The sequence below is a fragment of the Melanostigma gelatinosum genome (genome assembly GCF_949748355.1).
Source record: "Melanostigma gelatinosum genome assembly, chromosome: 11".
In the NCBI taxonomy this organism is placed as follows: Eukaryota; Metazoa; Chordata; class Actinopteri; order Perciformes; family Zoarcidae; genus Melanostigma; species Melanostigma gelatinosum.
Genome location: NC_136644.1, coordinates 9,168,194 through 9,181,692, shown reverse-complemented (window position 1 = coordinate 9,181,692; position 13,499 = coordinate 9,168,194). Strand labels below are relative to the sequence as shown.

The 13,499-nt window shown below is 46.1% G+C and overlaps 2 protein-coding genes across 4 annotated transcripts in view; one reads left to right on the top strand and one right to left on the bottom strand.

Moving 5' to 3' along the window:
• The window catches only part of rpl9 (ribosomal protein L9), a 337,328-nt gene that overhangs the window by 64,139 nt on the left and 259,690 nt on the right, over nucleotides 1-13,499 (top strand). The gene's annotated exons all lie outside the window — the stretch shown is intronic.
• The window catches only part of klhl5 (kelch-like family member 5), a 49,249-nt gene that overhangs the window by 18,662 nt on the left and 17,088 nt on the right, over nucleotides 1-13,499 (bottom strand). Inside the window, exons 1-2 of one of the 3 annotated variants that reach the window (XM_079278951.1) lie at nucleotides 5,299-5,952; nucleotides 1,755-1,943 (exon numbers count right to left, since the gene is read on the bottom strand). In XM_079278951.1, coding sequence (XP_079135077.1) covers nucleotides 1,755-1,943; nucleotides 5,299-5,897 — 788 coding nt within the window. In that variant the 5' untranslated portion in view covers nucleotides 5,898-5,952. Of the gene's footprint in view, nucleotides 1-1,754; nucleotides 1,944-3,312; nucleotides 3,396-5,298; nucleotides 5,953-13,499 lie in introns of those variants that run through there. The other 2 variants (XM_079278953.1, XM_079278952.1) reach the window with 2 other exon arrangements.

Sequence of the window (13,499 nt, the reverse complement as noted above, 5' to 3'; positions counted from 1 at the left end):
TCACCATCTGTGCCTAGGGGACTTAAATCAAGTGAGGCAGAGCGGGAAGGCGGTGAGAGAAAAGGAGGCTTTCTGCTGGTGGAGGACCGCTCTTCTGTGTCTCTCATGTGCAGATGGACCCTGCTGCTGCACCCGTGGCCACATGCCCGAAGAAGCAGCAGCGACAGAGCAGCGTAGAGGGGGGCGATGCGCGCGTGTGTGTGTGTGTGATGCATGATTCAGAGGCTCAGTTGACTGTGTGTGATACAGAGACTACAAAAATAAAAGGGACTTTTAAAAGCGTGATTGTGCTGCGTGTGAAAGATAGTTTCCAAACAATATCCTGTGTGAGCAGCATGTGTCATCATGTGTGTGTGTGCGCACACGTGTGTACATGCATGTGCTGAGATGTTGTGATGAATGTGCCATCATTACAGGACAGTATAAAGTTTGATGTACGATTGCTTTTCTGATTGATTGTTTTGTCGATGAAATGTCATCAAATTGTTAGAAATCACTAAATCGCTCCCAAAACGACATCTTTAAGTTGCTAGTTTTGGCCAACCAACAGTCAAAAACACAAAGCCAGACATTTTGCATTTTGTTTGGCATTTTTGTTTGTCATGTAAATGGGCTTGTACTTGTAAAGAGCTTTTCTAGTCTTCCGACCATTCAAAGCTCTTTAACACTACATGTCGTGCACCCGTTCACACCCATTCATATACCGATGGCAGGAGCTACCATGTAATAAGGACTATGTAACATTCATACAACATTCAAACACGTCGTATGCTGAAGAGATTGTAAACCCCCGAGGCAAATATGTGATTTGTGGTATTAGGCTATATAAATTAAATGTACTTGACTTTGGTTTATGACCAAATACCTGTGAAAACTAATGAAATTCCCACCAACCTCAGCTGTACTTTGTGTTGAGTGCTAAACAGTTAATTTGGGGTTAAGTGTCTTGCCCAAGGACACATCGACGTGGACTAGTGGAGCCGGGGATCGAGTCTCGCAATCTTCTGATTGAAGGACGACTCGCTCTATCACTGAGCCACAGCATTCATGTGTGAGTGTGTTTGCACTCGTCAGTATCTTGTATACAGACAGTGTTTTAACATATTTAGTGTGTATTCTTCAGAGTGCCCACCATAGGGCAACATGCGAAGGGGAAGTGGCAAAAATAAACACAATAATACGATGCAAATTGTTAAAAAATGTTTGGAAAACAAAAACTCCTGATTACATTTCTGCTTTCATTTCTCCGAATGATGCAAAAATACATTTTTGTTGATTGCAGTTGTCATCTAATCTTTCACTCTGCTACTATAACACAGGGTTTGTGTTACACTGGTGACGAACATTGATCATGTATACTGCTAAAATCAGCAGTTGAATAGTTAGGAAATTCAATTAATGACAATTTTGACAAATTTTGATTTGATTAACCCATTTAGTCAATTAGCCAACCAAAAACACTGATTCGTTGAAGCTTTTTAAATGTGAGGATTTGATGCTTTTCGGTTTCATATCATTGTTAATTGAATACCAATAGGTTTTGGGTTGTTGCTCAGACAAAACAAACGATTAAAAGACATCAACTTGATTTGGATTTTTTTTGGCTCAAACAATGAACCAATTAATCTAAAACATAACTAGGAGATTCATAGAAGACATTTAACCATTAGTCGCAGCTCTGATGTCATCTATTCAGCGTCACCATATTTGCTATGAACGTTTGAGTGATATCTTAATGGTGTCTTTGCTCCTACCTGTGTGCAGGTATCCGCCGGTCTCCCACCACCAGTATGACGTCGCACAGCTGCCGGGACCTCAGGTAGCCCTCCATCTTGCGGAAGGTGGAGTCGGCGTGGGACAGAGCGGTGAACGTGCACTCCTCTGGACACGCACACGGCTCCATGGACACGCACGAGGACAGCGTGGCGCTGCTGTTGGACGTCCTAACGCAAAGACAGGCGTTCACACAGACAGACAGACACAAAGAGAAGGAGACAGAAGCTTTGAGTGAGTGGCGGCGGTGACGATTCTCTTTTGTTCGACACAAGCGACACAGATGTGTGGCGAGAGCGACACCAGCTGCTCTGTGTCATCTGCGTGCCATCTTTAGTCTTTGTGCCTTTCCCTCACGCACACTCTGCTCACTCCTTCACTTCTCAACAGGGTTACTGTATGTCGCCAGCGGCAGACAAAAGCTCTGTAATGGTCCAATTACTAAGAGTAAATGGCCAGATAAATTTAGCCCACTTAAAAGAGGGGCTGCCAATTAAATAGCTGTGGGAGCCGAGCCCATCGGATGTGCAGTGATGTACTCCGCTCCCTAATGGCAGCCAGTTTCCTTGTTTCTATACCAACAACGGGGAGAAGTGAAGCAGGGTTTTAGGCCAGGACGTCCTCAACATTCGTATTCACTGGTGGAAGTGTTGCAGCCCAGGGTTATGTCTTATTCTTCCTGTCTGAGCCGATTATGTTTGAGCCGGTGTGTGGCTCATCAAAAGACAAGCACCGAAGTATAGCCCCCCCTGTGAATTATCAGCCATCATGGGCATGGCTCCCATTCCGGCATTTAATTTACGAGAGCCAGGGCTGTACTTCCATTTTTAATTTAGCAGCAGAAGTGGCAGGACTGGCTCTACAGCACAAAGAGATAAATGAAGTGATACTCCAATGATGATATCACTTCAACTCTGCAGTTAAAGAGAAATCACTCTTTTAGGGATATGTAAGTGTGTGTGTGTGTGTGTGTGTGTGTGTGTGTGTGTGTGTGCGTGTGTGTGTGTGTTTGTTTCAAATCAAACCCTCCTTAATCACAATTTTCCACACACATATTCTCTCTGCAATAAACGGCGACCGAAGTTCTGGGAGGGTCGTGGAAAATGTGGCTTTTCTAGATGACTTTAAATGCAAATACTAAATGGTCTTTAATTAACAGGATTATAATTGAGATATCATTCTTGTATGTATCACGAGTGTGGCCTCTTTTCCGTTTTTTTTGTGGGGTTTTTTGTGGTACAGTAAAAGTTTTCTGGTCCGGCCTCATCATCTTTTTTGGTCTTTAGAAATTAAACTGATTTGACCTGAATTTGAAAATAATCTCAGACATCGCTAAATAAAGTTATAAGAAAAATGCTGGTGTTCGTGGCCTTCACAGTGTGTGTACTCATGCATGCATTCTGGTTTGTGTGTGTGTGCGTGTGTGCTGCTGCTGCTGATGTGCTATAACAGGAGTCATCTTCCCTCTGCCTCTGTCCTCTACTCCTCTCGATCCGTCTCCCGTCCTCACTCTTATATCTAATCTCATCTATCACTCACTTCGTTCCACCTCATCCCATCGTCCCATCATCCATCTTTGCCTTTCTCCACCATCCCAATCTAGCCCCCCAAGGAGGCTTTTTGGCTGGCTTTCCTATCCTCAGAGGAGACGACTTTGAAGTGGGGGAACGCTGCCTTCCAGTCCTCTTAACTGAGCCTGGCAGGCACTCAACATTGACAGAGAGAGAAACAGAGTGAGAGAGAGACACAGAGAGAGAGAGGAGACAGAGAGAGTGTGTCTGGAGCGAATAAACACCATGCAGCCAGATTTTTTAAAACCTTGCACCAGGCAAGGACACTCACACCACTCTCTCTCTCTCACACACATTTGCACGCACACTCCCTTGTGATTAACTATCCAGCCTAATTAGCCTGTAGGCTAACGGCTAATGCAAATGAAACTTGGTTCTGTGGGCTGATATACGACGCGATCATCCAGCCACCACAGTGCCTGCCTGGTCACATGTGAACCCCCTCCGTGACACACATGCAAACGCTTTTGTTTTCTCCCAACACATTAGAAATGGGGGGGGGGGGGGAAACAGAGAGATGGCAAATTAATGGACAAGGGTGGGCAGAGATGAACACGGGACGGATGGAAAGAAGGGAGGCACACCAGGATTTAAAGGGTGAGCTGGCTGGGGGTGAGAAAGTAAAAAGGGAAAGGAGGGGATCAGCAATGTTGAGCCCAGCCGTTCAGCCACTCTGGGATTCAGCACGCGTGCGTCCCTTCCCATGATCCCACTTGGATGCCACTTGTGTTCTTGGAGTATCATACTGTCTGTCGGAGGGAGGGGATGGATCGCATACAGAGAGAGACACACAAAACATACATGCACATGTACGCTGCAGAAACCAATCTCTGTGTTGGTATGGCAACCCTAACATGTGCAGGGACACTACGTCCGTGTACATGCACAATACGTACTCCAGTTCTGTGCTGGTTCACATTATAATTTTGTCTTTGCCTATGATATTGAGTCTGGTGTGTGTGTGTGTACGTCTGCATTACTATTAAGCAGAAGTCATTTTCTGTGTGAGCACTGCCGGACTCCCATCGTCACCGAAGACGTGACATCGAGCCTTGCATAACAATAGATATTTTTAAAACCATATTTCTCGCTCTCTCTTTCGCGCCCACAATCTGACATTTGAGATGAAAACCAATTAGGGTGTAGAATGAAAGTGCATCAGACGTCAAATTATTTTTTTTGAAATCCGCTCTTGCTCCGACTGAAAGCTGTTTTTAAAAGTGAGTGCGTGTGCACGCGTGTGTCCTACTGTAGGAATGATTGATATTTTCTGATGTGTGTCTTGGGAACGCAGAGAATAATGGGAGGCTTTCAGATGCATCATTACGCCAGTGTAGTAACCATGCACGCACACACAAAGACACACACACACTCACTGTGTGTACTGCTCCCTTTTCTTCATCCCATTTAATGCTGCATCATAATAAAAACCATAAACCTGGGAGAGACTTATGATGCCCTAATTGCTGTGTTTCACCATCTCCACGGCAACCATAATTAAATGCAGTTTCACATCACACCATCTGGGTTGGCCACACCAGTGCAACACAATCCATCCAAGCATGTGTACGAACATGCACACGAGCACTGAGGAAAGCTATAAGGGAATTATTCACTGAAGACAAAACAATATAAATGTCAAGTGCATAGAATGTAGCTCAGCCCTGGAGCCCTATTGTTAATTTGACTATGAATATCCCATATTCTCAAGAGTAATGCCTGTTCACACGAAAACAATGTAAAAGTTAAATGCGATAAAATATAAATGACTCATGAACTATAAAAGCTAACTCTGCCGGTGACGATGCAAGACACCTACCCTACCTTTTAAGGCGTATGTGTGTGTTCTGTGAATTTCACTGACTTTATTCGGTACTAATTTTGTCCGTAACTTTAGTTTTGGCTGCAAGGTCCCATGCAGACATAAAACCAAACTCCCACCTCCGTCTCCTACCTGCACGAGCTGGAGTCGGTTTCCTGGTGGTTGTCCTCGGTGCCCGACGCGGCCGGTGCTGCCGCCGCCTCCTCCTCGACTCCAACATGAGCTGTTGGCTCAGGTACCAGCTGGGGCACCGGAGCCTCGCCGGGGGGCTCCATGCTCGTCGCGGGTCGGGAACGACGATAAGGAGGCGGGGAGATCCACGACAGCGCGGCGGCGGTGGGGCTCCTGCACTCTGGCTGGCTGAAGGAGCGGGTGCAGGAGCTCCCCGTCGTTCCAACTGCTCCTCCCGGTCCGCCCCGACTCCCCGTTGAATCAGCAAACTTTCTGTTGCTGCCGTTACACAGATTAGACCCAGCGCTGCCGCTGGCCACCAGCCCGCTGTGACCCCCAGCGATGGGGTTCGCGCTGGCTGAATTCGAGTTGCTACAGCCGCTGACTGACGCCCCGTCTCCGGAGCTGCCGCCCGTTCTTCGCCCGGCGAAGTAGTCTCCTAGCGGCGGGGAGTGAGTCGGAGGGACCGCAGGGTGACCGAACCACCTCCATCGGATCCTGAGGATCTGCTTCACATCGAACTCCTTCCGCGAGGAAGAGCCCGAGCCGCTACTCGACATTCCAGGGCTCGGCACGAGGAAATGGCGGGGAAGAGCCCGTGCCGCTCTACCATTAAAACTGTACACTACTCTGCTGCACGCGCGCCTCTCCTGGCAAACGCACGCCTGTTAACCGCGACTGGATGTAGTGAGCGGAATATAGCGGAGTATATAGACCGAGAGAGAGAGAGAGAGAGAGAGAGAGAGAGAGAGAAAAAAAGGGAGGTCTACACACAGAGTTTTAACGTCAGTGCCAAAGCTCTTTCATGCACAAACTAAACCACAAACATTTGCCACAAGGACAAATTAATGTCACATTTCTGCCAGTGCGGGCCACAGGCATTTTGTAGCAGAGAGGAACCATCATTATTGTTATTATCATCATCATCGTCATTGTTCAACAGGCCAGACAATCAATCAATAACAGGCTACTTGATATTGGATGGAATCGTCAATCTGTTTTGCAACCAGTCTGCACGACAAGTAGAGTGTGTGAGAGTCTGCATGCCTGATGTTTATCGAGCTGAAAGGACAATTGTTTAAAATGTGAGGAAATAGTCTGTCAACAATTTTCTGAAGTTCAACTTCAAATTGCTTGTTTTGCCGAACAGTCTAACAGCATCTCACATCTCACAATTGAGAGTGGAACCAATGAATGTTTGCATTTTTTGTTTTGCTTGATAAAAAAACAAAAAAACGATTTGCAAACATTGCAAACATTCTCTGGATCCAGCTTATCCAATGTGAAGCTTTGCTGCTTTTCTCTCTTTATACATTTGTAAATTGAGTGTCCTTGGGTTTTGGAATTTTAATATTTTCTTAAAAGACCAAAGTTATAACTGATTTATCAAATGTTAGATCAATAAACACCGACATTAATCGCCAGTTGCAGCCTTGCAGTCTCATGGGGATTGCTCCTCAAAAAGTCCCCACGACATTGTAAACCATTCAATGTTAGGGTTATTTCTTGGGGTTGGGATTAGGTTTATGGCTGTTTTTGTTGAGGCTAGGATTCAGCCTTTCGGTAATAAATAAATGCAATGTCCTCCTATAAAAACATGTGTCTTGGTGACTGTGTACAGGCATGCATGCGTCAGGACGAGTGTGCATGCAGGTTTCTGAGGCTGCAGCAATCATTACATGTTCATCAAAGACTCTGAATGAGGCGGTGGGTTTATCCTCTATATATCATCTTCATTTCCACCCCGTCTTGCTGTCTTCACTCAGTTCTGCGTGAGTCTCCGTCTCTGTCTTGCTGCCCTCCAATCACACTTTGTTCAGAAACCTGGCAGCAATAAGCTGCCGTGCCGATTTTGTTGTTTGAGCAGATATTACAGACAGAAAAACAGCCGGCATGGCTTCGAATCACCACAGTGGGGGAATTTAGTGTCCTTGAAAAATGAATTTGACTTCCCCAAACACACACACACACACACACAATCCTTATTCCTCTCTTCGTTTCAACACAAACCATTTCGTCACCCATTACAACACTTCCTTCCCGTCTGTTCCTTCTCCTCCCCTCTCTTCCCTCCATCTGCAATGCAGCAGCTATTCATAGATAGCGACGATCATTGGGAGCGAGTCCTGTGGGAGCCATCCTCCATCTAGAAGCCCGGGGCACCCAGCGGGCAGACCAGCCAGCCAGATCCTTCCTCACCTTCCCCAGTAACCCCTTTGACGACCACCAGGATGGGCCCCGAGCCACGGAGCCGGAATGCGGTGTGTTTCTGCATGGAGTCCCACCAAACAGGAAGCGAGGGATGCTTTAGGAGCCCCAATCTAGCAAAAATCAATAAGTCAAACAACCGAGGGCAGTTTGTGGATTACACAGACGACGATGTGTTGCTCATAAATTGGCCCCACAGACTAACAGCCAACCCCATGGGGACCTATTTTATTTCACGATTAAATGACTGAACAGAGCAGATGAATACAGGCGATTTTAAAACCTTTTCTGCTTTTGCTAGCTGGATCCCGAGAAACACAGGGCTCTTCTTCAGCGTCAGGATGCGCTGACAGCTAAGTGCAATACCGCCCTGCTGCTCTATCTGATCAATACCACGAGTCGATACAAACACACACACAAGACGAGTCTGCGAGGTGGCACGAAAACAAGCAGCAGTGTCGTCGAGCAAAGAAATAACAAAGATTCACAGAGCAGGGGAGTCAGGAACAAGATTACACACATCTAGCAGTTTTCTCTTGTTGTTGAAACACTGACTGATTGAATGGAAGAAACCTTTATTGTTTCCAACCAGAGCATGCACAGAGAGAGACACTTGCTCTCCCTCCTACGGAGCCGTCAACACAACTCGAAAAAGAAGCGAAGAGTAAACCAAGGCATTTCTGCAACACCCGCGATGAAAACCCCCTCCTGTTTCTGGGACGGGGGGCTGGGAATGGGGCTCTGAGGGGGAATGAAGCTGTGGAATGACGGGCCATTCAGCTCTGGCCTCCTTCAGTTGGATCTAATCATTGGTCACTTGGCGGGAGCCTCCTTAAGCTGCTATAATGATATTGGTCTCCTGGCTGCGGTAGTGCAAGGCCATCGCTCAAAAACTCCTGCACGGCTTTATGGCTGCACAGCACTTTGGACGCACACACACATACACATAAACACTGCCATACACACACACACACACCCAAGAAAACAACACCCTTCCAACCATGGAATCCCATTCACACACACTTCACACTCGATAATCATCCTATTCACACATGCAAGCATGCGTGCACACACGCAAATGGCATCATGCGATCCCATTTATGCACGCTTTTCTTTGCTGTAAGCATTCAACTACACACACACACACACACACACACACACACACAAATCCAGAGCCAAATAAAAACAGGTAGCAGCCGTCTGGGGAGAGCTCTCGTAAAAATGTTTTACAGGGCCAGAAAGTGAAACATTATCTGTCTGGCCTGTCTGTGATGATCAGCTCATCTGTCATGACTGATGTTCATCCTCCAATGGCCTTCTTCCGATCTCCCTCTCTCTTTCTTTTTTCCTTTCCTCTCTCTTCCTGTCTTCTTTTTCCACTATGCTCTGTTTTGAAACCTTCTCTTCCCTCCTTTCCTCCCCGCCTGCACTCTCCCCCCTTTCTCCACAATCTCCTTCCCCAAACTCAATTTCCTGCTCTCCAGTCCTTGAGACTCAGAGCAGGCTCAGACTGGCCAAGCAAATAATTACCTCTCCACATCGACACGCTGGCTCCTCCCGAATGAACGAGAATGACATGGAGTGTTTGATTGCAATTAAATTGATCTGGAGGCACAATATCCAATGTTATCGAGTGGAAAATGTATTTCACACAGGCAGGAGGGCTTACAGGGTGGAAGGAGACCAATGTTTTGACCATGTGCTTCTAATTGTGTGTGTACGTTTGCTTGCAAGTCTATCTCTGTGGGGACCATTTCAATTTCAGACCTTGGCAGTGAGGACATTTTTGCAAAATTGGAACAATATGCCTGGTCCCTTACTTATGGGCGAGACCTAATCTTTACAAACAGATTCTGCATTCATATGTAGAAATCTGTAGGCAACTGGAGAAAATGTTGGCATCGGAAGCGTTCCGGTTTCTGTGCATGTAAGCAGTCTGTGTGGAGAGCATAAAAGGCGGGACTCATTGGCCTGAATGCAGACAGGGAATCCACAGGCTAGCGTCTGACGATGGTTTTGCTTTTTATTGGCTTGCAAACTGGCTACTTCCGGTGTACACGTCTTGGCCCGGGTATCCGTTGGCTACACCGGAACCCCAGAAATATAGCCCCTTTGCCCCCGAAGCTTATCCGTCGTCAGATGATGGGTTTACAGATTGGGCGGGACCTTCAGAAGGCACTTTGGTCAAAACCTGGATTTAAGGGTAAAGTTAGGTTCAGACCCATCCATTGCTCAAGTGTCATCACTTAAGGCAATTTCGTCTTAACGCAGCACACTCTGGAATCACAAATGGTTTAATACAATTTTTTCACTCTTACAGTGGTACTCCCAAATACCTGTAAACAGATTCACACTGGTGTGTAAAATCAATAAGGTTCCCCTGTAAGGTTAGGGGTAGGGGCTAGGGAATACATTATATCAATGAGGGTCCTCACAAGTGTAGAGGCACTGCACGTGTGTGTGTGTGTGTGTGTGCGTGTGTCTAATGTGGAAAAAACGCAGACCACCTTCAGCTGGTAATTTCCCTCTTATCCTCCATCACATCAGTCAATACCAGAGCCACACAGATCAAGGACGGCATTCTCTGTGGTCTGTGTGTATGTGAGGTGGAATGGAGGCAATCGTTGGTACTGTTCAATGCTCTGTTTACAATAACAGCAAAACCCCTACGTGTATAGATGAGGCATGCACTTAGCTTAGACGTAAAATCAACATAGAAGGAGAAAGGAAGGAGGAAGTTAACATCGTCTTGTCTAAGTTCAAATCCAGCTTGGACTTGATTGACAGATGCCCACTGCCTCTGACTGTGAAGTTGGAAGACAGGTGGCACTGTCTGTTCCCCAAAGTCCATACCCAACAGAAAGTGGTTAGGGGAAGGAATTGAGCTCAGTGCGAAAGTGGTTAGGGCTCAACACACAAAAGACCCGGGATATTATTTTTCATTCCCAAGTAGTAGAAAGGAATGGAGGTACTAAACGTGGCATGGATTTAAACCAGCCAGCGGACTTCCCACTTTCTGAATTATTCTGGATAACGATGATAAAGGTGTCAGGGAGCTGGTTTCTGGACCCAAGGAGACGCAAGGTTCCACTGCCCCAGGACTCAGTGCCCCACTTCTTTGAATATGTAAGAATAACCTGCGGGCAACTCAACACCCACTCTGCTGGTTTTGGAGTCTGGTCAGATTGGCCGGACCTGAATGACCTTTGTGTCCGAACTGGAGTGGGCGCTTTCTGAATCTGGAAAAGTGACGGTCTTAGAGGACATTATAACTGACCCCCTTGTCTCAGGACAGAGTCTCATGCTAACATCTACAGGTATTCGGCGAACTCTTATAGATTTACATCAGTATCAACACTGGACTGGACTAAAAGTTGCATGTCTTCCCTATGCTGATCATTCTGTGTCTCACTCATTGCTCAAGAACACTGCACTCAAAGAGTACCTAGCACGTAATGGCAGAATACTGGCCTAAGCTTCAAACTATGACGCTCTTGATTCCCCTTTAGCGTCATTCGTGGACAAGATAGTCCACGAATAGTGTGTCATCTTCCACTCTTTACATGCATAGTGATCTTCCACTCTTTACATGCATAGTGTCTTTTCAGAAAAAACTTCTGTCTTCACAGGAAGTTAGGTTTGGGCAACAAAGCCACTCAGTCAGGCTTTAGGAAAAGAGCACAGTCAACGTTATTTGACTGACGAACGAGTCATATGACGAGCAACTGATGGGACAAAATGTCAACGTTTTAGTTGCAAGGGACATAAATAGTGGTCTTCTGGACAAAAGTCCTCCGTTCGTTTGATCCATCCACCTCCCTTCCCACCCGCCCTGTATGAACTATCTCGCTCTTTGTACTACGTCAGTTGCTCTGACCGTTTAATAATGATGCCATTGGAGTTAGTTTAACACGTGGTGAGTCAGTATCAGATGCCAAGTGAGACCTGGTTGTGGTTATACGTCCAGACTATACTTGTTTTTCATATTTAGCAGCCTATAGGACACACTATCAGGTTGGTTGGAGAAGGGCTCCGACAACTTGTGGTACAAAAAAAGAGGGCTAAACAGCTTGCAAAGTACTGTGATATTTTGGCAGCCGGCATATATGAAGGAGACACTGCTGCTTATGCCAGTAGAAGTAGGGCAGGTCTTCTTCCAATGGGAAGATCTGTGGTTCGATCCCTGTCTCCTCCAGTCTTCCAGTGTCAAAGTGTCCTTGGGCAAGACACTGAACCCCACATACTCCCCAATGCTGTGCCATCGGTGTATGAATGTGGATTCATTTAGGGTCCCGATGGGCAGGTGGCACATTGCATGAGAGCCTCTGCCATCAGTGTATGAATGGGTGTGAATTAGTGAATGATGACATGTAGTGTAAAGTGCTTTGAGCGGTCGGAAGACTAGAAAGGCAAGTACAAGTCCATTTACCTTTGTCACAGGTCCATGATTCCGGCACCTTTAATATTTGTGTCCTTGTATCGTTGTTATCCATGCCGACATAAATAAATTGTTACAATGTGTGCACACATTGAGATCTGCATTCAGGGAATGTGTGTTTTGGTTCCAGAAATTACGTCCCAGTTTCCCGAGAAGTAACTAATAGGAGAGATGAAAGAATGAAAGAAAACTCGACATCAATCCAGCAAATTTTAGATTCCTCTCTTTGCTGCTCTTCCCTCAGCCCTCCCTTTTTTTAAATAGTTTTTCATCGCACTTGTTTCATCAGACAGAAAACGATGCAGTTAAGTTCACGGGGAGGATTCAATCACAAAACAGTCAGAGCGAACGGTGCCTCTGTCTTGCTGATCAGTGGAGCGACTTGTCCATTTCTTTAATGCCTCCTTTTCTTTCTTTTGATCACATCCTGTAATAACCTCATCTGTCCATTTGCTAATGTCCTCCTCCACTTCTCTGCCCTCCATAGTTCTCTCATTTATTTTCCCTATCCTCCCCCTTCCAGAGATGGATCTACTGCTTGAGACAGACCAGCGTCAATTAGGTGTGTCTTGTGTGTGTGACTAGTAGAGGGGTTTTGAGAGCAGATATAATAGATTGAGTGGGAGGAAAAGAAAGAAAGACAGAGAAAGAAAGAAAATGAAAGCCTGTGTGATCTGAGAGATGGAAACAGAGAAGCCAAGGATCAAAACACCCAAAACTGCCCACAATTACATCCATGCCTTGCCCTAACAGAAGGAAGCATGTGCACACTTTCTATCTGATATTGTATGGGAGCAGAAACCTTCCATCTCGCTCTGTCTGCACCGAGACTTTGACACACTTTTACTGCCATGTTTTATTCAACACAAATGTAGAGAGAAAGAGATGTTTTCTCGTGTGTGTAGTTAAAAAGATGTGTGCTGTATGGTGAGTATTTCGATACGAGGTCTGGGAGGCAGAGAAAGACACTCACACACACCCTCATATGAACACAAGGCTTTGACAGCCCAAGTGTGAACCAAACTGTCCAATTACTTTGATCCATGCCTGTTGCTGTGGGTAGAGAAATAGTTTTTTGCCTTAACGCACAACACCTGGGAACACACACACACACACACGCACACACACAAATACACTCTAATAGCTTTCTAGCTCTGGTTTCTCTAATTGCCCGAGAGAAGAAAAGCAGGGAGGGAGAATGGAGGATGCAAACTGCCAAATTTAACCACATTTGTCGAGCTGTGCATCTGTTTAGGAACTCCAGAGCATGAAGAGGCGGAGGAGGATGATGCAGCTGAAAAAAAGCTTTTGGCTCTCATCCAGTCTAATCAAATTCCTGTCATATCAGCTCCCGCTCAAAGCACGCGCCCACATATACATCTTTCGCAGGTATACAGGCAGCTATTGATCTGTCGGGGCCCGACATTTGGCCTTGGTGTGCGCACCTGTTCAACTCTGACATTTAATTCTGCTGCTACTGCAGGACAAACAGAAGTTTATGAGCAGATGTTAAGAG